This window comes from Convolutriloba macropyga, chromosome 2 (assembly GCF_964194025.1).
Source record: "Convolutriloba macropyga chromosome 2, txConMacr16.3, whole genome shotgun sequence".
Classification (NCBI taxonomy): domain Eukaryota; kingdom Metazoa; phylum Xenacoelomorpha; order Acoela; family Convolutidae; genus Convolutriloba; species Convolutriloba macropyga.
The window spans coordinates 77146400-77173899 of NC_134469.1; the positions used below are offsets into that span (position 1 = coordinate 77146400).

The following is a 27500-nucleotide window of genomic DNA, read 5'->3' on the forward strand; positions in this document are numbered from 1 at the left end:
CTTAACAGCTTTAGAATTCCTTGGATGGAATATCGGAAACATTTATATCGCAGACGAACTGTTCGCTTGTGAAAAAATCATTGAAATTCAGTTGAATTTCAATTCCGTTTGCAAATTGCATCGACTTTTACCCCTATCGTCTCTGGTTGTGTCTCAGGCTGTTTTTTTTGTTGCGCGGTATTAGTTTTCTCGGAGCATTTGATTAAAACAAGCTGGAATATATTTCAAACAAGCTGAAATATATTTCATAAAAAACACGCTAAAGAAACATAAGTAAAAGCAAAAAAAACAATCTTTGACCGTTTTTTCTTCTTTTTCTACTTAATTGGCTGCGAAAGGAGTGCCTAAATTACCTTTATTCTTGTTTCATGGCCTAAAACATGATATTATGATAGCTGAACACACCGAATTTTGAAATATTTGTAAAAAAATTGCCGAAACTTTCCTTTGTGGGAATCTATTATTATGCAAATGGTCAAAAAGAGGTGTGAAACAACACAGACCTTTTGATATGAACTTTTTGAATCTTATGAGTTCTCAAGCTTTATAGCAATTGTGAATCCACAGATATTTGGACTAAGGGTTCTTTTTTTAAACTCTACTTCAAACTTTACATTTAAATTTTTCTGTAATATTATTTTTTCTTTTCGGTGAACGAAGGATACTTTTTTGCTGATACTCCTTTTTTGGATGGTTATCCAAAAACTCCTCACAAAATCCTCCAGCTTTTTCTCATTTTTCTTATATATTCCTTTTATACGTTTAGATTTAAACATTAATTAACCCTGCAGAATGAGAAAAATTGATAAATTATTAAACCAGCGTTGATTATTAATAAAGGTAAATACTTAAAGTTTTAGCTTATGGTGATTCTTAAACCCCCAGATATTTGGACTAAGAGTTCTTTTTGTTTCAATCTTCATCTTCGAATTTTTCTGTAATATTTTTTTCCTGTTGGTGAACAAAGGAGACTTTTTTGCTGCTAACTGTTATCTCTTTCTTATGCAAGTGGTAGCTACTGATTGCCGGCATCTTGTAATAGTGCTCTTTAGAAACCTGAGAAAAGTTATTTCTTAGCTAATGCACATCTAACGTCAATATCCATTGATAAATTCGATCTTTGTTTAGAAGATGCATATTTGGTTTGACAATGATCACTCTGAAGAACTCCAAAAATATTTACTTAAACTATTTTTGATTAGTGTTTTGAATTTTCTGGAAAAGCTTGAACCGAAAAACTAAAATGACTGTTTTTTGAAGTTTTCAAACAATAAAAAAGCACTCTTTTCAAAATATTTTTTGTCATGCTGTTTCATACGCAATTTCGGTAGTTGTTGATAAATTTCCGTTGCCGTGGAAACACTCATTCTTGAAAAATTTCTAATTGATGTTTTGTTGATAGGGTTGGCTGTAACAAAAACGTAATCATTTTCCAAAAAAAAACTTAATTTTTTTTGATAATTTTTTTTTGTATTCATTTGAAGTTTTAGGGTCCTGTGAAAAAATATTGTCATTGTGCAATAGTCAATTGAGTGGATTTAGCGATACAAAAAAAGTTCTAGATACATCAAGTTCAATATTTTATCAACATAAATATTATTTGCTAATTTGTTATGCCACTAAACGTAAATAAATAATTGTAGTTTCCAAAAATTTTTGTCAACAGTTATCCGTTAAAATTTTTCGAATTTTCTGGGTCTAGTTTTCCCCACTATGCTATCCCAGAAATCAAATATAATTACTCACTATTGCTAAGCTTCAGTTACGTTAAGGAAACTGAAAATTTTGATTTTTTCTAATCTTAAGTCTCATGAACAGATCATTTCTGCGAAGAAGCTGAAATCTACTGAATATCTTCAGTTCTGCGGCCGTTTGCACATTTGAAATAATATTGACCTACTGATTGTTAACGAGCAAAAATTTATATCAGCTACCGGACGACTGTAGTAAAATACAATACAAGCACAGGTGTTGGACTTTTTCGACAGAACTCTAATTGATAACAAGTTCTGAGCAGAGCAAAACAGAAACTCCCTTTTCTTCTCAAAAGGAAACATAACCATAAATCAGTTAAACATATTGGAGCCAGAAAAATAGGATAGTCCCTTTTGGATGGTTATCCAAAAACTCCTCACAAAATCCTCCAGCTTTTTCTCATTTTTGTTATATTCGTTTGTTTAGATTTAAAAATTAATTAACCTTGCAGAATGACAAAAATTGATAAATTATTAAACCAGAGCTGATTAATAATAAAAGTAGATACTTGAGGTTTTAGCACATGTACTATGATGTGTATCGGTTTAGCTGTTGGGGGGTTTTAGATGTTTACTTGTATGCCAAAAAGCTTGTTTTGATGTAAACAAAGAAGCCGTTGCCTGTGATGCTGGCACAATATTTGAACAGCTTTTGAGGTGGTAATTCAAGGATATAATATCTCCCTCTGATGGCCAATTGAGGGTATAGAATGGACCACTGCAAAGTACCAACCCACTCTGATAATCAGGAACAACATTTCCCGTTGATATTTCCTGTTCAAGTTTAAAATAAACCTGATCACTTGCCGGGAAAAAAAACGATGCCGCGATAGCGGAAATCCTAAATTAACCATTTTTTAAAGCATATTGTTGAAATAATTCTAAAATATATTGATCAGTGATAGAATTTGAACTCGAAGTACGTAAAACAAAGAAGTTAAACATCAAAAATGTATCTCGTTTTGACCACTTTGACATTCAAAATTTGAATTCAGATTCTTGTTTCAAAAAAGCATTATTGCCTCACATCATCAAGTTTCCATTTGAGTATAAATGCTTAGCTCGCCTGAAATTGCAACCAGGTTTGAAAAAGAGTAAAATTTTATACAGACTATATAGGAATAGTTTGCTTTAAAACTGATGGCATAAAATTTGAAGAAAAAATGTTTCAAAGAAAAAGTTTGTTAACCAGTTTCGCCGGTTGAGGTCCCTGACGGAAAGTCGATATGTCCAGACCCAAATGAGCGCACGGGGGGGGGGGGGGGTGTGTCGTGCGTTCAAATTTACATAGCCTGGAAACGCGAAAGGTCTGATGAATGCAGGAAAGTGTTATTTAAAACTAAGTGAATGCTGCGAATTAATTTGAACTAGCGATTATATTTCTAGGCTTCTTGATTTTTCGCGGTCTGTTTTTTTTGAACATGCTCAGATCCTCATTTTCTCATTTTTATGTCAGGCCCATCTGGAAAACAATTAGCTGTGATCAAATGCATCCACACAAAAATCAGCCATGGGCAGATTTAACCTAAATATGTAAACTTTGCTTCATATTCGTCTTCAGACAGACCCAAAGAGACAAAACTTTTAATCATATATAACATATATATGACAAAATCATTAATACATCTTCCGAATAATTTTTAGAAACACAATGTTTTCTTCAGCAGATTAATATACGAGTTTCTAAAATTTTTTGCTATTATAAAGTGAGATTTTTTTTCTGCACACTGCCTTTCTTGACACTGTACCGACATTATACGTCTACTAATTGAGGGAGGTCTATAATGAAAAACACCACAAAACTGTTCGATATGAAAAAACCACTATGAAACCTAAAGGATCGGTTTTAAATTTTTTATATATGAAAGTGATCTTTGTTTCTTGATAAGTTGATAATAATAATAGTAGTAATAATAGTAATAATAATAATAATAATAATAATAATAATAATAATAATAATAATAATAATAATAATAATAATAATAATAATAATAATAATAATAATAATAATAATAACAATAATAATACTATTACTACTACATAAAGGGAAAATTATTATATATGCATAATCATAATATGAGAGAAATTTTTTTTGTATAAGTCAAGTTTAAGATATATTTTAGCTTATGGCGTAACTAGAACATAAATACAATAATAATAATAATAATAATAATAATAATAATAATAATAATAATAATAATAATAATAATAATAATAATAATAATAATAATAATAATAATAATAATAATAATAATAATAATAATATTAATAATAATAATAATAATAATAATAATAATAATACTAATAATAATAATAATAATAATAATAATAATAATAATAATAATAATAATAACAATAATAATAATAATAATAATAATAATAATAATAATAATAAATAATAATAATAATAATAATAATAATAATAATAATAATAATAATAATAATAATAATAATAAAATAATAATAATAATAATAATAATAATAATAATAATATTAATAATAATAATAATAATAATAATAATAATACTAATAATAATAATAATAATAATAATAATAATAATAATAAATAATAATAATAATAATAATAATAATAATAATAATAATAATAATAATAATAATAATAATAATAATAATAATAATAATAATAATAATACTAATAATATAAATAATAATAATAATAATAATAATAATAATAATAATAATAATAATAATAATAATAATAATAATAATAATAATAATAATAATAATAATAATAATAATAATAATAATAATAATAATAATAATAATAATAATAATAATAATAATAATAATAATAATAATAATAATAATAATAATAATAATAATAATAATAATAATAATAATAATAATAATAATAATAATAATAATAATAATAATAATAATAATAATAATAATAATAATAATAATAATAATAATAATAATAATAATAATAATAATAATAATTTGTTCCTGCGTAATCGCAGCGGAACAGCATTAGGCCACAGCGGCCTGTTCTCAACTATCCTGTTCACTTATTATTCCCCACATTTCAGACTATTTTTTTTATGAGCAGCATTGCTTTTTTTGTTGACTATGGCCTTTTTTTTGCGTCTGAAACTTTCAAGTGGCACCATCATTGCAGCCAACATTGGTCAGGCTATGGTCAACCTGAAGCTATGGTTAAGTAAGAGGTCATCCTTACACAAACAGCTTCACGGAGGCAGGGGCTCGAACTAACAATCATTGGGGTGCGAATCACACACCTTACCTCTCGGCTATCGCGCCATAATTTGCTCACCCATCAATATTTGCTTTTTATATATGATATGTACCCAGCCAATATTTATAGAATTCACCTTCACCTGTTGATTAAATCATTGTTTTTGTTTGTTTCATTAGCCGTATCATTTGCCCCTTCTCTTTTGGTCCTCTCGATTGCCTTTGTGTGGACATCTGTGACGTCAGCAGGAGTAGGAGACAAGCGATCATCATCTATCGGACACCTGGACGGCAACCGCTTACAATCCAAATTTTACCCTGGCAGCGAAACCAACTCAGGCCAGCAATTTTGGAAGCGTCTAGTCAGTTCAATGTTCGCCCCGCAACCCCAACTACGACAGTCTCCAAATTCAAGTGAGATCCCGGCTTGATCAAATTTGCTAACCTTAAACGGACCTCATATGGTCCATAAAACCCTAAGAATTTTGTTAATGATATCGTATCTTTGTCTAGTAAAACGACACTGAAACTTAGATTTCCATATTTTGAATTTTAATTTGAGATTATTTTGGTCATACAGTTTTTTTAAATATCAAATAATTGCTGTTTACACTTTGTAACTATTCGATCTATCATCAGTTTGTCTTGTCTATACTTAACCAAACTAAATGATCTTTGATTTGGTTCTAGGAGGCGAAGAGGAGGAAGAGGGAGGCTTAGACGAGAATGGTCTGGATGAGTTCGAAGGGTCCAAAAGGTATGGGGAGAAGGAGGCCCCTGGATTCTACCAGCGCGGTGACGAGAACGGCGAGGAAGAGGAGGAGGAAGAAATGAAGAGAGCCAGACAACTCGAGATGTTCGAGCGAAGTCTCGGAGCCAACTCAGCCTACCCAGTGGTGAGTAACCAGAGAAAAAAACTCACGATTTATGTTTCCGGATAAGATTTTAAGTTTTAAATTATGAGATTTTCTAAATTTTAAGCCCCCAGTTTATGCGTGCTTTAATTATTAGAGCCATTAAGAAAATAAATAGTGAAGATCAGAGCCATCCACACAATTCATGAACATCATTCATGAAAATATCAGGCTATGACGTAAAATATATTAATTGAATTTATTGGCGAATTTTTAATTTTCACCGCTGTAACCGCTTTCAGCCCTGAAAATAGCGAGCCTTACAGCCTTTCACCGCACCGCTATCACCTCAATTTTTACAATTTTAGGCCTAATAAAATTTATCAAAAGTTTCAATGCTAAAATTTGTCAATTTAAACGGTACGAAAAATCATGTTGCCGTCTCTAGTTGGAATAACAAAAATGAAGAATTTTTTAATCTATGGTTTCAACCACGCTGCTGTATCGCACCAAATGATGTCAACGACGATACCGATGAGAAAATAGGGGCTTTTTTCGTTTCTGGTTAAGAAAAATCAACTATACCGATTTTTTATGTTGATCATTCATGTTGAAAAACAGATGATTTTTCAACCATGGGATTCGCGAAAAGAAGCTTACTGAGATTGATCAAAACGTATAAGAGGTAATTATTGAGGAAAAACAATTTTTAATTTTTGTTTCAGATGAAGAGGGGCAGACATATAATGAATTGCCAAAGATTCAAGACCTTCGGACAGGGATACTCCGGTCTCTGCTAATCGGCACACCTACACACACACATTACACAATAATGCAAATAGCCAAGACAGACAATCAGCAGAAAGTTCTCTTAGCATAATTGTCACTCTTAGCTCTACTACAATCATAACCAATCAATCAGCTCAGAAGGTCAACATCCAATTGGTCAACAGATAACTTTTGGAGATAAATTGGTGTTTGATATTATTACTAATTTTGATAGTGATAATCTTAATAACGAATACGCAAATTCAGTGTGACTGGAAGAAAAGTCAATTATAAAGTCGTTTTCATACTCCTTTTTTGTTTTTTTTGGATCTTTTCAACTATTGCCCCCCCCCCCCCCCCCCCCCCCCCCGATGGTACCTAGTAGAGAATCGCCACCCCTTTTGTGCTATACTTTACCACAACATTACTTGACCTACAGTTTAGATAGCCGAATATCAGTTTAAGCGCAATTGCGGACCGCTGTTCACGGCCATGCCTCTCACGCGCTGTGGGATGTAATCCGGAAATCGCGGGTCGGTTATCGCGGCGAAGCCGCGACGCGCGCAAAGCGCGCTCACCGACCCGCCAGTCGGAAAATTTTTTTCGCTTTGTATTCCATTTCGGCTAATTGCCCTAGCATGGCGCATTTATTCTATCCAGTTTAACACAGTATGAGCATACACGGAAAGTTATTAGTCGTCTCTGATTGGTTAATAAATCGCTCGCTTAAATTCTATTCAAGAATAGCCCCCCTTTTGCAAAAGGGGGGCAATTGTTGAAAAGATCCGTTTTTTTTTCAACCAGCTTTTGGTATCTAAAATTGACCAAACTGAAATGATGAACTCTAATCACGCGCGAATCGAGCGAACATCAGTTGCTTCGGCCAAATTGTAATTTCTGAACATTCGTGTAAATGGACGCGCTGTCGGGACAATGGTCTGAACAATTACTGATTAGAGGTCAACGCGTACAGGAACTGTCTATGAACAGTGATCACTTTGGTCTAGAGCAACCTGATCAGAGGTAATTTTGGTCTGTAACAGTCTGATCATAACTCATTTCGCAGTTTGAACTGGTCTGAATATAGGAGCACAAAAAATTACCGCGGAAGTCGGTCACTGATTCGTTAAGACTTGTAAGTTAAGTGAAACTCTGATTAGGTGAGCAACCCAAGCCGGCTATCAGACTGGCTTGGGCCACATACACAGTGGGTAATGTACAACCCAGCCAAAAAGTCTGGAAGATACTTTATGGGTTTAGATATAGTCTGATGAGGGCCCAGTCCACAGTCGGGTCTTGACAGTGTAATCAGAGCACAGTCTATTGTTTTGATAGTGTTGTATAATTTGGTTACCCAAGCCTAGGCCTCGACTTATGAAAAGACTTAAAAAGTCTAGTAGGGGGGGGGGGGGCAATATTGACTATGACTACATGGTCGAGTTTCGTAGTTAAAGTATAGTATGAGCAGAGCCCTTTCCAGCACCGGTTAGTTCTGATGTGGAGCTCCAATCCTTTCAGAGTCTTTCTGGCTGAAAAAGAATTAATTTTTTTAATCGAAAATTAGTTTTAATAGGAGGGATCATTTATGTATATGGTGCCTTAATAACCATAGTAAGAACGTAAACGGGTTCTTCCATGTTTTTGACTGACCAAATATGGTCCGTTCTGTATGGTTGGAAAGGTACCATATAATTGGAAAGGTACAAAGGTCGATATATTAATCTTAGAGAAATGTGAGTGGCATCATTAAATAGGCCGCCCAACGTAGAATTCGAAACTAAACTTTTTTTGATTTTCGTTTCATTCCAGGAGTTATCGAGGATTGAAGTTTTGTTAGAACATGAGGTATTTTAAATGATTTTTGTCTCTTAGTGTAATTTTTCTTCAAATTTAGACAATTTTTTATAAAAACTTTGATTAAAAATAACATTTCACACCGTAAAAAATTAGAAAAGCGATAAAAAGACTAGTTCAGGTCTCATAGGGATGTTTACTATCCAAAAAATTCGAATTCTATTTGAGAGCTCCTTTTAACAGAAAACATTTCATTTTTTTGTTTTTGTAGTCACCTAGAGGCTAGTCACCTTTCATACCGAAATTCCGTTAATTACAAACCTGATTGATAGCCTAATGAAGCCCAATGAACAAAAAAGCCGTTTGCAAGGAATCGCTCGTGTTTTTTCTTGGCTTCGACTCGAAGTTTTCTTAATGTTAATCGAAATTTTGACTTATTTTGAGGTTTTTGGAATCCTATGGTATATCATTGTTGACTAAAAGTGCAATACGCTTTGCAATGACCAAAAAGTGAAGCTATCTAGAGCTTTGAGCGGACAGCTAATGGCTGTTAAGACTTACAAATGATTTGTCGAGGAAATTTTTCAACATTAACCAATCATAAACATAATTTCGTTGTTTATTTGTTGTTGGCGCCACTAATGAACAGAAGCATGAGCCATCAGACCAGCAGAATTGAAATTAAAACCTTAAAACTTGAAGTCTTGTCAAAACTCAAAAAGGTCAAAACTGAAAATTTTTAAAAGTTGGGACCGAAAATTTGTCCACCCCCCGATTTTTGGAAGGGAAACCCTGAGCAACACAAAGTTTTAGCGCACGGTTAGGGTAACCCCTGAGCGATCCATGGACCCAACGAACGTTATCGCATCATACCCATAGGTGTGGCTATTAACACTTATATGGTGCAAAGAGTGCATTTTTTGATATTTTGTTATTTATTGTTAAATTTCTTAAGTTGTTTATTTTATGATACTCTAGGTGACCGTTAAAGGTCAAATACCGTACAATCGAGGCATTCACAGCCACGTAATAATCATCTGTGCTTATGTCAACAAAAGTAAATACTGCAGTAATTTGACATTTACTATGTAAACATTGACTTAAATCACTTTACTTGATTAACCAATCAGAGATCAGTGACAATAATGTGATAAATGATATTTATCTTATTATTTATTTTAACCCAATTGTTTGATTACTGAAACCGTATTGTTTTTAGAACCATTAGAAACTGTTATTCAGAGCAATTGGCTCGCAGATTGACTAAAATATGATTCTGTAACAACTTTAGACTTTTTTGCTAAGTTTTGCTAGATCTTAAGATCTTGCGAGTTTTAAGTTTGTTGAGCTTACTTGAAGAGAAGTTAGAAACACTACTAACACTGGTCAAAAACTTACAAACTTCAGCAAGAGAATGAACATAGACTATCACTAAGGATTTTTTAAACTTCAATCAACCAAATTAAAGTTACAGTCCTTTAATACATCCGAGCAACTAAATATTTAAGCGAGATCGTTAGTCAATTGAACCCAGTGGAGAACCAGGCCGGCATAAAACTCGAGAACCAGGCTGTGATATGTCGGTTCCACTGAGATTCTTGAGCAGCCGCAACATTTGGTCCGCCGACCTGGACAACAACAACAGCAGTGTCGCGATCAGCAGCGAATCTTCGATTGGGCCTGGTGGACCAAAACACAAGCAGCAACGATGGCCAGCAGAAGTCCCAACAGACACTGGAAGACAGCTGATTGGAAGGCGAGTGGTCAACTCAAGACGTAAGAGAAAATGCAAGCTGACCTACTCAAATCCTTCTCCAGACACCTCAACAAGCTAGAAGGCTACCCGTTGACAAAGACGCAAATGAAACTGTGAAATGACGCAAATGAAATTGATACAGGAAATGGAGCACTTGAAAACGCTGAGGAGAACGTCGAGGTCTCTTCCAGGCATTCTGCTACACAAGGAAGCAGAAAACAGCGATCATCGAGAAGGCGACAGATCGAAGAAATGGAGCTCGAAAACCTGAGAGCTAATAAAGAAACATAGCAACGATTGCGAGAGCGGCAGTTGGAGTTGGAGCAGGAGCCTGAGGAAATAGAAATTCGTCGCCAGCGAGAAGAGTTACGTTTACAACAGGAAAAACAGCAACAAGAACAAGAATTACGTCTAAAGATGCAACAAAAAGAAAACGAAATGCGTCTTCGACAGCATGAGTGAGCCCTCGAAGACGAAAGAAAGAAAACAGAGGAAGACGAAGAACAAAGATATTAGAAACTTGAGCTGACCAAAAGAATTTCAAGAGCATCTGGATCAGTAACAGATGAGATAGAAAGTGTTGGATCAAAACAAAATCATGAAAGAACAGCAGGGTGGGTAGAATCAGTGGCTCAACAGTCTGTCCCTAGACGGCCACTATCTCCAAATGTTGTTATCAACCCTCCAACGAATGTCACACAGGACAGAGTTGACAAACGTTTCAGCACCTACCCGAAAACTACCCCGCTGTTCCAACCGGGTAAAGGACTTTTCTCGACGCAACTGCCTGAACCGAGAATTCTCAAGAAACCAGAAATCCGTAAACCAATTGGAGTAACGGACCCACCAGCACCGCCGATGACAATGACGGCGTTTCAGCAGCAGGGAACGTCAGCAGTTCAAGACAGAAACAGGAGTCAGAGTCCCATTAACAACATTCGAAACAGGTCTGCCGAGAGCAGAAACAGAAGCACAATGTATCAAACAACTCCCCAAGTCCTTTACCAACCAGTACCAAGCAGTGGTGCCAGTGGCTTGTCAAAACTAAAACTGACTGAGTTTTCAGAAGACCCCCTGGAATGGCCAGAATGGTCAGGTCTTTTTGATGTAGTTGTTCATCAAAAGCCAATCAGCGATACGGAAAAGATGCAATACCTGAAGACTAGTCTCATGGGTCAAGCGAAAGCAGCAATATCAGGAATGCGATTCAGCTCACAATCATACTATCATGCTTGGAATATACTCTGTGACAAGTATGGCAGATCAGATGTCATAGTCAATGCTCAATTCATGAAAATACATAATCATCCTCCAATTCGGCACGATGATTCCACGAGCGTCGTCAAGTTTGCAAATTTGGTTACAAATGTGGTGAACACCTGACTCAACTTGTATACACATCAGACCTAGAAGCCGAAGCCAGGATAAGTTCAACAACGAGAAAACTTTCTCCGCAACTGAGAGAACAGTGGTTGCAGTATATGCATTGTCGTCGACTACTGAGAGGCAACCTGATTATTTTCAAAGAGTGGCTTGCCTCCAAAGCTTTAGTTCATGAGAACTTGATAGCACAGACAAACTCGTTGTTTGACAGAAACAAATTTCAAAGCCGTGATAAACCGAATACGAGCACCTTTGCTTCAAACGCTGAAGAATCAGGCAATCCCAAGAATTTTGGATGCCCCTTCAAAGACGGACAACACCTCCTTTTGACTTGTGAAAAGTTCAAATCGATGAAAGTAAATTAACGACGAGAGCAAGTCCGGAAAATCCGACTGTGTTTCAATTATTAGAGACCAGGTCACATGTCGAAGGACTGCAAAAGCAGGACATGCAGTATACCCAGCTGTGGAAGGCGACACAACAGGCTTTTGCACAGCGACCTACCGAAGAAGGAAACTACAAAGAATGTCCCAGATGCTACAACGGCAGTAGCAACTAACATCACCCAAAGAGGACTCCCAGTGGTGCGAGTCAAGCTGACAAACAGAGACTTAAGCCTAAATATACTAGCAATGTGTGATTCAGGATCCTCGATTTCATTTGTAGACAAGTCAGTGGTGTCAAAACGCTAACTCCAAGGCCGAAAAGCATCTCTATCAGTAGCAGGGATTCATGGATCACAGGATGTGAAGACTGAAATAGCGTCGATAGCTGTTTCAGCGCATGACAGGTCTCGACCATTGACAACAGTTCAATTCTATGTGCACGAGAAATTGAAGTTGGGAGACCAGATTGCGGAGCTGCAAGAGTTGAAAAACTGCTACCCGCATTGGAGGAACTTGCCAGATCAGAGCTAAAATCTATACGATGTTCAAGTGATTCTTGGACAGGATTGTTACGACATTCATCACCCTTTTGAATTCAAGAAGTCAGAAGACAAAGCTGCACCATGGGCAGTGAAATCAAAGATTGGTTGGGCCTTAAGTGAACCCCTACCAGCGATGCAGGCAGCAACTCATGCCACAACAGCAACATCAATTGCAGATGATAAACTAGCAAAGCAGTTGAGTAAGTGGTGGGATATCGTGTCTTACGCTTCAAACTGCGAGGTTACTGGTCATTCAGAAGATGAGCAACGAGCAATCAAGACGTTGGAGCAAATAACGCGATTAAGCGGTGAAAGATACGAAGTAGGACTTTTGTGGCGAGAGGACGAAGTGAAATTACCAGACAACTTCTACTCTGCAATGGGGCAATTCAAGTCTCTAGAACAACGCATGCAGAAAGATGAAACGCTAAAGAAGCGCTACCAAGAAACCATTGACACATTGATGTTGATGCTGGTTACGTTGGGAAAGTTGATCAAGCCAAACTGAACGAAACCAAAGACAAACTGCAATGGTATTTACCGTATCATCCCGTCATAAACCCACACAAACCCAAAAAAGTCAGAATATTGTGCAACGCAGCAGCAAAGTACCATGACGTAGCCCTGAACGACAACCTTCTATCGGGACCAGACCTGCTACAGAGTCTGATCGGAATCAATTTTCGCTTCCGAGGACACCAAATAGCTCTATCAGCCGACTTAGAAGCAACGTTTCTTCAAGTTGCTGTCCCAAACGATGACAGCCGATTTTTTAGATTTCTCTGGAGAGAAGATCCAGAGCGGAGAATAGAAGTCTATGAGTATACACGCCACGATTTTGGGGCAAAAATCTCGCCGATTTGTACAAATTACGCTTTGCACCAAGTGGCGAAAGATAATGCAGTCAACGACGAAAGTATCGTCAGAACGGACGAAACTTCTACATGGACGACTTACTTAAGTCAGTCAAAACCCCTCAAGAAGCAATCGAAATCAACCAGAAAGTCAGAGACATCCTCATCAAAGTGGATTCAATTTGACGAAATGGATAACAAGTGACGAAGAAGTAAGGTCACAGATACAAGAGACAGACAGGTCAACAAAAGTGGTGAAAACTTTGGAAGCTGAAACTCAATCATCCTCAATACTCGGACTAAACTGGAATGTGGACACAGACAATCTGATTGTCTGTCGTGGAACTGAGCAAGAAGTTCCAGCAAAAATAACTCAGAGAATTGTCCTATCATTTGCCCCAGCAGTGTTCGGCCACTTGGGATATAATCACCCTTCACGATAAGAATGCGGTTCCTACTCAAAAGCATTTGGGCAGCAATGGGACAAGCATTGGACAAAGAGTTGTCAGCAAAACATTCAAATCTGTTCAGTGACTGGTGCTCTGAGTTGAGAGAAATAAGGACATTGTCAAATAATCGACTTTATTTTAAAAATGGATGTTCAAACCTCAGACTTCACTTTTTCACAGACGCGTCAGAAGAAACAATGTGCATCGTGGCATATCTGCAAGACGAAGCAACGTTAAGACTCACCTATGTGATAGGGAAATGCCGTGTGGCACCCATCAGACATTAGACGATACCGAAGTTACGGAGTTCGTCTCAGAAACCAGATACTCAGCGAACATGATGTCAGAAACGACAAAATCTATCGTTGGACCGGCTCATCAACAATGCTACAGTGGCTACAAGCAGCGCACAAAAAACAAGAGGTGTTCGTTATATACTTAAAATACTTGAAAATCGTTAAATACTTGAAAACTCATCGTTGGATCAATGGAGACACGTCAAAGGTTTCGAAAACCTTGCTGACATCGGAACCCGAGGAATGTTCATCGAAAGCCTCAAGGAGTCCATATGGCTATACGGGCCGGCTTGGCTCCAGGCAGATGAAAAAAGTGGCCAAAACCATTGTGTCAAGTGAACGAAGTTGAAGCTGAGGAAGCTACCAGTACTGTAGCCACAGAAAATAAACTAGACCAACTATTTGACTGGAGACAATACAGTGCCTTCAACCGAATTAGAAACTTCATGGCGTACTGCATGACGTTCAAGAAGAAGCAGAGGGGTACCCTCATAGCAGACAAAATTCATCAAGCAGAGCAAATACTGTTTCGATTTGTTCAAATCGAAAGCTTCCCGATTGTTTCAAAGTCGATAGCAAACAGCAAAGAAATCTCCAAATCATTAAACATTGCCAAATTGTCACCCCTCATAGAGGAAAATGAAACAATTATGGTGAATGGCCGACTGAAGCATTCAATCCTTGATTATAATGCAAAACACACAATACTGTTAACAGCAAAACATCCAGTTGTACAGCTTCTGTTGGAGAAAGCACATCGAGACAACCTACATGAGGATACAGAAAATCTGAGCAACATGCTTAACAAGAGCACTGGATCATCGGATTAAGAAATGCTTTGAGGAAAATCAAGTCAATTTGTATCAAATGCAGACACAGAAATGCCAACCCAATTCACCCACCGATGGCAGATCTACCCAGAAAACGGCTTGATGAACATGTGTTTCCATTCACCCATACGAGAGTTGACTACTTTGGACTTTTTGAAGTGAAGTTCCTACGAAGTACCTTGAAGAGATGGAGCTGCCTCTTCATTTGTCTAACAACAAGAGCAGTACACATCGAAGTTGCAGAGTCATTGGACACCGAGTCATGTCTAGCTGCAGTGACAAGATTCATCGCACGACGTGGCTATCCAAGTACCATCATCAGCGACAACGGCACGAACTTCGTTGGAGCAGCCAAGGAACTGAAAGCATTCATGGACGAGTGGGACAAAACTAAGATTGAAAGCGACTTAGCTCAGAAAAAGATCCTTTGGAAATTCAACCCACCTGGAGCGCCACACTTTGGTGGAATCTGGGAAAGACTGGTTCAATGTTGCTAGAAGGTCATGATTGCAATCTTCGACAACAGAAGTCTCGCCGTCTAGGTGCTCAGCACAACAATGTGTCTTGTGGAACAAACACTCAACGCAAGACCACTGACAGCAGTAAGTGACGACTCTGAAGATGTGACAGCGCTCACAACAAGTCATTTCTTGCTAGGACGAGAGAACGCGAGTGCACCACTCATGCCATCCAGTGAACGCTACCATGACTTGAGAAAATTTTTCAAAGCGGATCAAGCATATACCGACTTGATCTGGAAAAGATGGACTCGTGAATATCTTCCACAATTTAACCAGAGATCGAAGTGGTCAAAAGAACATGTGCGAAACCTGAAAGAAGGTTAGTTAGTGTGGCTAGTAGATAACTCTGTGAAACGCTGTGAATACAAGACGGCACGAGTCACCAAAGTTTTCAAAGGCGACGATGACGTCGTACGATCAGCGAGAGTCAAGATGGCACATGGCGAATTCAACAGACCGGTAGTGAAACTGACGCCAGTCTTCTATGATGGTGTTTCCGAGATCGAAAACAGGGTCTGCGATGTTGGTGCCACTAATGAACAGAAGCATAAGCCATCAGAGCAACAGAAATGAAATTAAAACCCTAAAACTTGAAATTTTGTCAAAACTCAACAAAGGTCGAAACTGAAAAATTTTACAAGATGGAGCCGAAAATTTGTCCACCCCCCGATTTTGGGAAAGGAAACGCTGAGCAGTACAAAGTTTTAGCACACGGCTAGGGTAACACCTAAGCTATCCATGGACCCAACGAACTTTATTGCATCATACTCATAGGTGTGGCTATTAACACTTATATGGTGCAAAAAGTGCATTTTTTGATATATTGTAATTTTTTGTTAAATTTCTTAAGTTGTTTATTTTATGATACTCTAGGTGACCGTTAAAGGTCAAATATTGTACAATCAAGGCATTCACATACACGTAATAACCATCCGTGCTTATGTCAACAAAAGTAAATATTGCAGTAATTTGACATTTACTATGTAAACATTGACTTAAATCACTTTACTTGATTAACCAATCAGAGATCAGTGACAATGATGTGATAAATGATATTTATCTAATTACTTACTTTAATCCAATTGTTTGATTAGTGAAACTGTATTGTATTTAGGACCATTAGAAACTGTTATACAGAGCAATTGGCTCGCAGATTGACTAAAATTTGATTCTTTAACAACTTTAGTCTTTTTAGCTAAGTTTTGCTAGATCTCAAGATCTTGCGAGTTTTAAGTTTGTTGAGCTTACTTGAAGAGAAGTTTTTAACACTAGTAACACTGGTTGAAACCTTACAAACTTCAGCACGAGAATGAACATAGACTATCAATCAGGATTTTCTTAACTTCAATCAACCAAATTAAAGTTAGTCCTTTAATACGTCCGAGTGACTAATTATTTCTGCGAGATCGTTAGTCAATTGAACCCAGTGGAGAACTAGGCCGGCGTAAAACTCGAGAACCAGGCTGTGATATATCGGTTCCGCTGAGATTCTTGAGCAGCCGCAACATTTGTGTTTCTTTTTCTCCACCTTTAGCACAATCGCGTAATAAGATATCCCAAGGATTTCCAAATGTGGCTTATTTCAACATATTTAATCATTCATTCAGTATAATTCATGCAAGAGTTTTTGGTTAAAAGCTAATGATTGTTAAGACTTGAAATTATTTGGTTTAAAAAATCTCGATTGATTTTTGAATTTGGCCTCATTATTTCTTCTTTTTGCCGATTTTTTACCTAATCTCATTAAGGAAGAAACCCATCTGCTGTGTAGTTAGGAAAATTATATTTGTGTAGTTAGGGTTTTTTTCTGATTGTAATTTGACCTTGTGCCTAGTTGCTTTTAAATTTAGATATTGAATTTTTGCCTTGAAATTTTTGTTTTTGCTTTTTCGTTGTGGTTGTTGTTGTTTTTTTTCTCGCAGTCTTTTCAATGAAGATCTCGTTGCAATGAGGCATGGCATAATTCAATTCCATTAATTGTTTGCTGGTGTAATTATTTTTTAAACTCAAACATCTGTTTTTGATTATCTCTTTGTCAAAAATGTAAGTAAAAATACAGTTAAGTCAAAAATGTAGATCGCGGTTCGGATCATCATTTGCAAATGCATATTAACGAGCCTCCTTGTTTAAATCAAGAAACAAAATTTCTCCTGCAAATCATAAAAAACTGTAAACAAATATTATTCAAAAAACCAGTTCCAAAATTTTTTTTCCAAAAACAGTATTTCTGGTGTCAAATTTTTTGTTGCGAGAAATAAAATGGGGCTTTAATTTGATTCTATTGAAAGTATGCTTTATTTCATTGGGCGCTAGTATCTGCCCATTTTCGTATTTGAGAGGTTGGGCTTGTTTGAACACGAATTTTAGCCTCTAAATTCTTTCAAAGTAATGCGGTACTGATAGGCAAATAATTTACTACTTTTTGACATGAAAGGTACATGGACTGATAAAGACCTACGCAAAATTGCTACAACGTAATAAGTTAATTTAAATCTTTTTTAATTAAACCAAGTTAGATTCAAATTAAGGCGAGACTCAAGTTAAGGTGAGAACTACGTGTGTCAGCATTAGCTAACCCTTACATAAACGCTTGGTCAATTGATGCAAAATTAACCTCTCACTTGGCAAGCAGTCATGACATAGAGACAGTTTTAGTTGTGTCGGCCCCTTATTATAGGGGAAAAAAGTGCTCAAACAGTTTTTTATTCAACCAATTTTGGCCAATCGAGGCGATGATAGTAGAAATTAGTGAGAGAGTTTTTGTGAACATTTGACAATTGACAAGTTTGTTTTTTTTTGGCGTCATTTTCATTCAGTTTAATTTTTATGCCAAATTTATTACAATAATTTTTGGAGAAAATAGCTGTTTTTGATAGACGATCAGGCAATTTCAGGGTTGAAATTGGTCTCATTGTGTATTTTTGCAAACGAAAAAGTTTGGACTGAATTGAGGCGCTGTCTATTTTAAAAGCTTGTAAAATTTGTTAAGATTCTTTTATTGAAAGAAGCAATTTACCTTCAAATGAGAGAACATTTAACATATACTACATTTTCGGAGAACGCCGCAATGTTTTTATGGTTCTGACAAACAATGCCTTCGTAAATCAACAATGAATTCTTGAGTTTTGCCTGCTTATATAGTTCTTTTATGGTCTTAATTGTCTTTGTGATCTTACTAAACACAAATTAACTGGCTAGCTAAAGAATCATAAGTGAACTTATCTATTACCTTCAATTGGTATCAAATAGCTCTTAGGACTTTTAAAATACTTGATTTCAAAAAAAGACAATGAGTTTTTGATATTTAAAAACCTGTTCTTATTTCAAGCAACTTGTAACAAAATAAAAGAAAAAACAGGTTACACCTTCTTTCTAGCAACAAAAAAGTAGCGATAATACTTTTTTCAATAAGTTTCATAACTTCGACGTGGCAACGTTCCTAAAACATTTGTGATTATTGGATATTGGTACATTTACAAGGCATTTGATGTTTTATATTGAAGACTTGAAACGAAAACGACACGTCCCATTTCAGGTGAGTGAAGAACCATTTGAATAAACATAAAAGTTTCGGCCTATGTTATATATTGGCTTCAATTCTTAATTTATCAATTTTTTATTTTTTGTTATTACCGGGAGGCAACTTTTTGTAGACTTATGACATATGATTAAAAACATTTTCCATTGGCTTCGCATACAAGTATAGGTGATTGAATTAAATGACGTCAGTTGACTGCTTATGGATTCCTTGAGTTTGAAGGAAGTGTTTTGAAAAATATCACTTATTTTAAAATTTGCTTCCTTTGTTCTGCTTTTAAACAAGTTACAAATTAATCCACATTCCTTTTCTTAGGATGCTCTAATTTTCATTAATAAGGGGTCTCATTGGAAGTTAGTGGAGGAGTTATTTAAACATACCTGATGTCCGCAGCGAAAACCGAGTTGAAGCAACATAAATCAGAATCACTTCGATTTTTGTTGCTTCATCTTTGTTTTCTTAAAATCTCTCAATGATTTTTGCTTTTTACTGCTTTTGATTGCTCCCTGTAGTCGAATGATATATTATAGTTATTGAAAGCTACGTAGTTTTCTGTGGAGGTATAAGTGATCCTATTTACTTCAATTCAAAAGATTGTCAGTTGTTTTTTTTTCTTTAAAAACAATTACTTTAAAGACATCAATGTATTTGCGATATATTCAGAAAGTTTTTCTTCTTTTTGTCTACTGATACGCTGTTTATTGGTTTCGATTTTTAACTGTTGTTTTAACTTCGAAACAACTAATTCTCAAAAAACATAATAATTTTTGGATGTTTGCCAATGTTTCCGGAATTTTGCAAAACCGAAAGGTGTTGTTTGAGTTATTGGCAGACCAATGCAAAAAAAAGTATCCCCTCAGTTGAAAGATTATGTTTTTAATGACTTCAGCAGTGCATTATGCGTATATTGTTTAGAATTTCGAGTTTCGTCTGTCATTGTTTTTATTTTCTACGTTACTTACAACTTGTCTCATTAATCTCTAAAATCTCTAAAGGTATGAGGCTATTTATGCATCTTTCCGGTTCGTTTGACATCAAAATCTAATGGTTGTTTTGACTTCTGTATTTGTTTGTTTTAAAAATTTCAACTGATTTTTTAACTTTGATTTGTATGTTCTGATTATTCTTCACAAGTCACCTAATCTCAACAACAACAGGTCCCTTCACTCCGCTTTTTAGCTAACAAAAAATTAATTCTTTGAATTTACGTCCTTTTCTGACGCTATTTTCCTTTGTTACTCACTTTTTAAGAAAATAGATATTAAGTTGTTACCCACACTTCACGTTGATTGTTGTCGCCTTAATTTGATATTTGTTTTGTCTCGTAGTCTCATTGTTGACAGGTATATTTGAAATTTGAATGTTGTTTTCTCAAATTCTGCTATTGGTTTGAGTCTGTCACATTTTTTTGTACTCATACATAAATCAATTTTGAACAGTTAGTGACTTTTAAAATTTTTCCTATATCCTCTTTTGGTAGACAGTCAAGTCAGAAATGTGGATGAGCGGGATCGGAACTTTAAGGGAAAACGCAAGTTGGCAAGTCTCTTTTTTCTGAAAAAAACAGCATTATTGACGTGTTTAAATTTTCGTGTCATACTCAAAGTCTTCAATTATCAATTTACATCAAATCATTTTCTGTTATTATCGTTTTTTCTGTAGTAATTTTTGATATCATTCGCAAAATGCCATCAGTGGATCCTACTCAGAGCAACACGTTCTTCTATATACAACAATCCACTATCTGTTTACGTTGGGCATAGAAAAATATCCAAGAAATTCGAATTCGACATGGACTCCTTTGAATCCTTAGGGGGTAATTACCTTAGAACAATAAAATTGACGCAAGTTTAAGTCTGAATCTCCACTGAATCCTTGCGTTATTACTTCTGTGATTCTAAGGAGAAATTTTCGAATGAAACTACATCAATCTGCTGATGAAATTTTGCGCTTCCAAAACTTGAAAGAAACTTATGAGTATACAATGATCTATCGGTGAATGAAAATCGGCACAGCTATGTTAGTTAGTGTTTATTGAGGAAAATGATAGAGAGTAGGAGCTAAAAGAGTTGCGTTTAATGGCAGCTCAATTCGTATGGTTTTCTATATTCTAATTCAAAAGATAATCCTAGAATTTGAAGTAAATGCTGCTAGCGTATTCAGTGGTAGCTTGCTACGCAAAATCACACTTTTGCTCTTGGCCAAAGAAGCAAGAAAACTCCCAACTTTTAGAAAGTATCTAGAGTTTCAATTCAATCATAAATACATGTGTTTGTTTGTGTTTATGTGCTTTTGTTTGTGTATGTGTGTTTGCAAGTGTGAATCTTTATGTGTGTGTTGTCGTGCTTGTGTTTGCGTGAGTGTTTGTGTGTATGTATGTATGTATGTATGTATGTATGTATGTATGTATGTATGTATGTATGTATGTATGTATGTATGTATGTATGTATGTATGTATGTATGTATGCATATGTGCGTGTGTGTGTGTTTGTGTGTGTGTGGGTGTAGGTATGTCTCAGTATGTCTCAGTATGTGTGTTAGTGAGTAAGCGAGTGCAATTCGAAATCCTATAACACGCAGTACGCACGCAGCCACGCTTACACACACATACACAAACAATTATGCAATAATAAACCAAAACTAACCTGTAATGATATATTGCCCAATCAATTAAATGTTTCTAGAGATTTAGGATCTTATGTTTAGATTTTGTAAACATTTCTATCAGCCGTAAGTTTCAAAAAAAGTTATTTTTAGCTTTCATTTATGTCTTCAAAATTATGTCCAAACAGAAATCAATATATTTATCAATAAAATGACTGAGAACATTTCTGTGGGCATGCTTAAATTTTGGAAGTAGGTATGGTTGTTTGAAACTGTCCACATTTTAATTCCACATCAATTAAGTTTTATAAATTGATCTTTGGCCCTGTTTTGTTTTAAGAGCTTTAGAATTCGGCCCTTTTAGAATTAATATATAATTATTCTTTTTGTTTTTTTTTCTGTGTTTTAATTCACGATATTCACGATAATTCCCATTATTTTAATTCAAAATATTCATGCCACTGGTAGCCTGGGATATCCATTTGGTTCACTTCAGACAACTCATTGACTAAAGAAATTTTCTCTGATTTAGAAGGTTAACTAAGCGACAAAAAAAGAATATTTCCAACTGACATCCCTACGTATTCTCCAGGAGCGTTGTGTCGACCATGCTTTTGTTTTACGATCTAGGTACCACTATTATTCTGGGACATCGTCTTCTTTCATTTTAAACAACTCATTTATCAAAAAAAAGTATGAAGCTGAATTTATGCAGCTTTCCGGTATGTTTGACTTCAACATCTAATGGTTGTTTTGATTCCTGTATTTGCTTTTTTTAAAAGTTTCAAATGATTTTTTAACTTAAATTTATTTGTTCTGATTTTTGTTCACATATCATTTAATCTCAACAATAACAGGTCCCATCACTCCGCTTTTTATTGAACAAAAAATACTCTTTTTTGAATTTACATCCTTTTCTGACGCTATTTTGCCTTTGCTACTCACTTCTTAAGAAAATAGACATTCACGTTGATTGTTGTCGCCTTAATATGCTATTTGTTTTGTCTCGTAGTCTCATTTTTGACAGGTATCTTTGAAATTTGAAGGTTGTTTTCTCAAATTCTGCTATTGGCTTGAGTCTGTCACATTTTTTTGTACTCATACATCAATCATTTTTGAACAGTTAGTGACTTTTAAAATTTTTCCTATATCCTCCTTTGGTAGAAAATTAAGTCAGAAATGTGGATGACCGGGATCGGAATTTTAGGGGAAAACGCAAGTTGGCAAGTCTCTCTTTTCTGAATCAAAAACAGCATTATTGACGTGTTTAAACTTTCGTTTTAAAATCAAAGTCTTCAGTTATCAATTTACATCAAATCCTTCTCTGTTATTATCGTTTTTAGAGTAATTTTTGATATCATAAGCAAAATTCCATCAGTGGATCTTACTCAGAGAAACACATTATTCTATATACTACAATCCACTATCTGTTAACGTTGGGCATAGAAAAAATATCCAAGAATTTCGAATTTCACATGGACTCTTTTGGACCCTTAGGGGTAATTACCTTCGAACAATAAAGCTGACTCAAGTTTAAGTCTGGTCATCCACTGAATCCTTGCGGTATTAATTCTGTGATTCTAGAGAGAAGTTTTTGAATGAAACTATATCAATCTGCTGATGAAACTTTGGGCTTCCAAAACTTAAAAAAAACTTATGGGTATTCAATTATCTATCGGTGAATGAAAATCGGGAAAACTACTTTAGTTAGTGTATTTTGAGGAAGACGTTAGAAAGTATGGGCTAAAAGAGTTGCGTTTAATGGCAGCTTGATTAAAATGGTTTTCTCTATATTAATTCAAAAGATACTTTATCCGAGAATTTGAAATAAATGCTGCTAGCAAATTCAGTGGTAGCTTGCTACGCAAAATCAATTGAGTAGCAAGCTATCACTGAATTTGCTCTTGACTCAAGAAGCAAGAAAAATTGTGCTTCTGTTTGCATGAGTGTGTGTATGTATGTATGTATGTATGTATGTATGTATGTATGTATGTATGTATGTATGTATGTATGTATGTATGTATGTATGTATGTATGTATGTATGTATGTATGTATGTATGTATGTATGTATGTATGTATGTATGTATGTATGTATGTATGTATGTATGTATGTATGTATGCATATGTGCGTGTGTGTGTGTGTTTGTGTGTGCGGGTGTAAGTATGTCTCAGTAAGTCTCAGCATGTGTGTTAGTGAGTAAGCGAGTGCAATTCGAAATCCTATAACACGCACGTACGCACGCAGCCACGCTTACACACACATACACAAACACTTCTGCAAACATAAACCAAAACTCACCTGTAATGATATATTGCCCACTCAATTAAAAGTTTCTAGAGATTTTGGATCTTTTCTTTAGAGTTTGTAAACATTTCTATCAGCCGGAAGTTTCAAAAAAAATGTTTTCTTAGCTTTCAATTCTTTCTTCAAAATTATGTTCAAACAGAAATCAACATATTTATCAATAAAATGTCTAGAGAACATTTCCGTGGGCATGCTTAGATTTTGGAAGTAGGCATGGTTGTTTGAAACTGTCCACATTTTAATTCCACATCAATTAGGTTTCATAAATTGATCTTTGGCCTCGTTTTGTTTTAAGAGCGATATATAGTTATTTTTTTTGTTTTTTTGTGTGTTTAATTTCACGATATTCATGATAATTGACAAAATTTTTTTTCACGGTATTGATATCACTGATAACCTGGGATATCCATTTGGTTCACTTCAGACAACTCACTGACTAGAGAAATTTTCTCTGATTTAGAAGGTTGACTAAGCGAAAAAAATGGAATATTTCCAACTGACATCCCTACGTTTTCTCCATGAGCGTTGTGTCGACCATGCTTTTGTCTCGTAGTCTCATTTTTGACAGGTAACTTTGAAATTTGAAGGTTGTTTTCTCAAATTCTGCTATTGGTTTGAGTCTGTCACATTTTTTTGTACTCAAACATCAATCATTTTTGAACAGTTAGCGACTTTTAAAATTTTTCCTATGTCCTCTTTTGGTAGAAAATTAAGTCAGAAATGTGGATGACCGGGATCGTAATTTTAGGGGAAAACGCAAGTTGGCAAGTCTCTTTATTCTGAAGCAAAAACAGCATTATTGACGTGTTTCAATTTTCGTTTTAAAATCAAAGTCTTCAGTTATCAATTTACATCGAATCATTCTCTGTTATTATCGTTTTTTGTAGTATTTTTTGATATCATTCGCAAAATGCCATCAGTGGATCTTACTCAGAGAAACACATTATTCTATATACTACAATCCACTATCTGTTAACGTTGGGCAAAGAAAAATGTCCAAGAAATTCGAATTCGACATGGACTCCTTTGGATCCTTAGGGGTTATTACCTTCGAACAATAAAGTTGACTCAAGTCTAAGTCTGATCCTCCACCGAATCAATGCGTTATTACTTCTGTGATTCTAATAAAAAAATTTTCGAATGAAACTACATCAATCTGCTGATGAAATTTTGCGCTTCCAAAAATTGAAAGAAACTTATGAGTATACAATGATCTATCGGTGAATGAAAATCGGCACTGCTACGTTAGTTAGTATTTTTTGAGGAAAATGTTAGAGAGTAGGAGCTACATGAGTTGCGTTTAATGGCAGCTCAATTCATATGGTTTTCTATATTCTAATTCAAAAGATACTTTATCCTAGAATTTGAAATAAATGCTGCTGGCGTATTCAGTGGTAGCTTGCTACTCAAAATCAAATTTTTTGCTCTTGGCCCCAGAAGCAAGAAAACTCCTAATTTTTAGAAAGTATCTGGAGTTTCAACTAAATAATAAATGCATGAGTTTGTTTGTGTTTATGTGCGTCTGTTTGTGTATGTGCGTTTGCAAGTGTGAATCTTTAAATGTGTGTTGTCGTGCTTGTGTTTGCGTGACTGTTTGTGTGTATGTTTGTATGTATGTATGTATGTATGTATGTATGTATGTATGTATGTATGTATGTATGTATGTATGTATGTATGTATGTATGCATATGTGTGTGTGGGTGTAAGTATGTCTCAGTATGTCTCAGTATGTGTGTTAGTGAGTAAGCGAGTGCAATTCGAAATCCTATAACACGCACGTACGCACGCAGCCACGCTCACACACACATACACAAACACTTCTGCAAACATAAACCAAAACTCACCTGTAATGATATATTGCCCAATCAATTAAATGTTTCTAGAGATTTAGGATCTTATGTTTAGATTTCGTAAACATTTCTATCAGCCGTAAGTTTCAAAAAAAAGTTATTTTTAGCTTTCAATTATGTCTTCGAAATTATGTCCAAACAGAAATCAATATATTTATCAATAAAATGACTGAGAACATTTCTGTGGGCATGCTTAAATTTTGGAAGTAGGTATGGTTGTTTGAAACTGTCCACATTTTAATTCCACATCAATTAAGTTTCATAAATTGATCTTTGGCCCTGTTTTGTTTTAAGAGCTTTAGAATTCGGCCCTTTAGAATTAATATATAATTATTCTTTTTGTTTTTTTTTTCTGTGTTTTAATTCACGATATTCACGATAATTCACATTATTTTAATTCAAAATATTCAAGCCACTGGTAGCCTGGGATATCCATTTGGTTCACTTCAGACAACTCATTGACTATAGAAATTTTCTCTGATTTAGAAGGTTAACTAAGCGAAAAAATAGAATATTTCCAACTGACATCCCTACGTTTTCTCCAGGAGCGTTGTGTCGACCATGCTTTTGTCTCGTAGTCTCATTTTTGACAGGTAACTTTGAAATTTGAAGGTTGTTTTCTCAAATTCTGCTATTGGTTTGAGTCTGTCACATTTTTTTGTACTCAAACATCAATCATTTTTGAACAGTTAGCGACTTTTAAAATTTTTCCTATGTCCTCATTTGCTAGAAAATTAAGTCAAAAATGTGGATGACCGGGACCGGAATTTTAGGGGAAAACAGAAGTTGGCAAGTCTCTTTATTCTGAAGCAAAAACAGCATTATTGACGTGTTTAAATTTTCGTTTTAAAATCAAAGTCTTCAATTATCAATTTACATCGAATCATTCTCTGTTATTATCGTTTTTAAAGTAATTTTTTATATCATAAGCAAAATTCCATCAGTGGATCTTACTCAGAGAAACACATTATTCTATATACTACAATCCACTATCTGTTAACGTTGGGCATAGAAAAAATATCCAAGAATTTCGAATTTCACATGGACTCTTTTGGATCCTTAGGGGTAATTACCTTCGAACAATAAAGTTGACTCAAGTTTAAGTCTGGTCATCCACTGAATCCTTGCGGTATTAATTCTGTGATTCTAGAGAGAAGTTTTTGAATGAAACTATATCAATCTGCTGATGAAACTTAAAAAAAACTTATGGGTATTCAATTATCTATCAGTGAATGAAAATCGGGAAAACTACTTTAGTTAGTGTATTTTGAGGAAGACGTTAGAGTGTATGGGCTAAAAGAGTTGCACTTAATGGCAGCCTGATTGAAATGGTTTTCTATATATTAATTCAAAAGATACTTTATCCCAGAATTTGAAATAAAAGCTGCTAGCAAATTCAGTGGTAGCTTGCTACGCAAAATCAATTGGGTAGCAAGCTATCACTGAATTTGCTCTTGACCCAAGAAGCAAGAAAAATTGTGCTTCTGTTTGCATGAGTGTGTGTATGTATGTACGTATGTATGTATGTATGTATGTATGTATGTATGTATGTATGTATGTATGTATGTATGTATGTATGTATGTATGTTTGTATGTATGTATGTAGGTATGTATGTATGTATGTATGTATGTATGTATGTATGTATGTATGTATGTATGTATTTATGTATGTATGTATGTATGTATGTATGTATGTATGTATGTATGTATGTATGTATATATGTATGTATGTATTTATGTATGTATGTATGTATGTATGTATGTATGTATGTAGTATGTAGGTATGTATATATGTATGT

General features: G+C 35.0%; 2 protein-coding genes across 2 annotated transcripts in view; both read left to right on the forward strand.

The window, feature by feature from the left end:
• LOC142334724 (uncharacterized) overlaps positions 1-6899 on the forward strand; it is a 47112-nt gene extending 40213 nt beyond the window's left edge. Inside the window, exons 2-4 of the mRNA XM_075382978.1 lie at positions 5151-5384; positions 5661-5866; positions 6550-6899. Coding sequence (XP_075239093.1) covers positions 5151-5384; positions 5661-5866; positions 6550-6624 — 515 coding nt within the window. The 3' untranslated portion in view covers positions 6625-6899. The remainder of the gene's footprint in view (positions 1-5150; positions 5385-5660; positions 5867-6549) is intronic.
• Positions 1-27500, forward strand: part of LOC142334723 (chloride intracellular channel protein 2-like) — a 72761-nt gene that overhangs the window by 6624 nt on the left and 38637 nt on the right. The gene's annotated exons all lie outside the window — the stretch shown is intronic.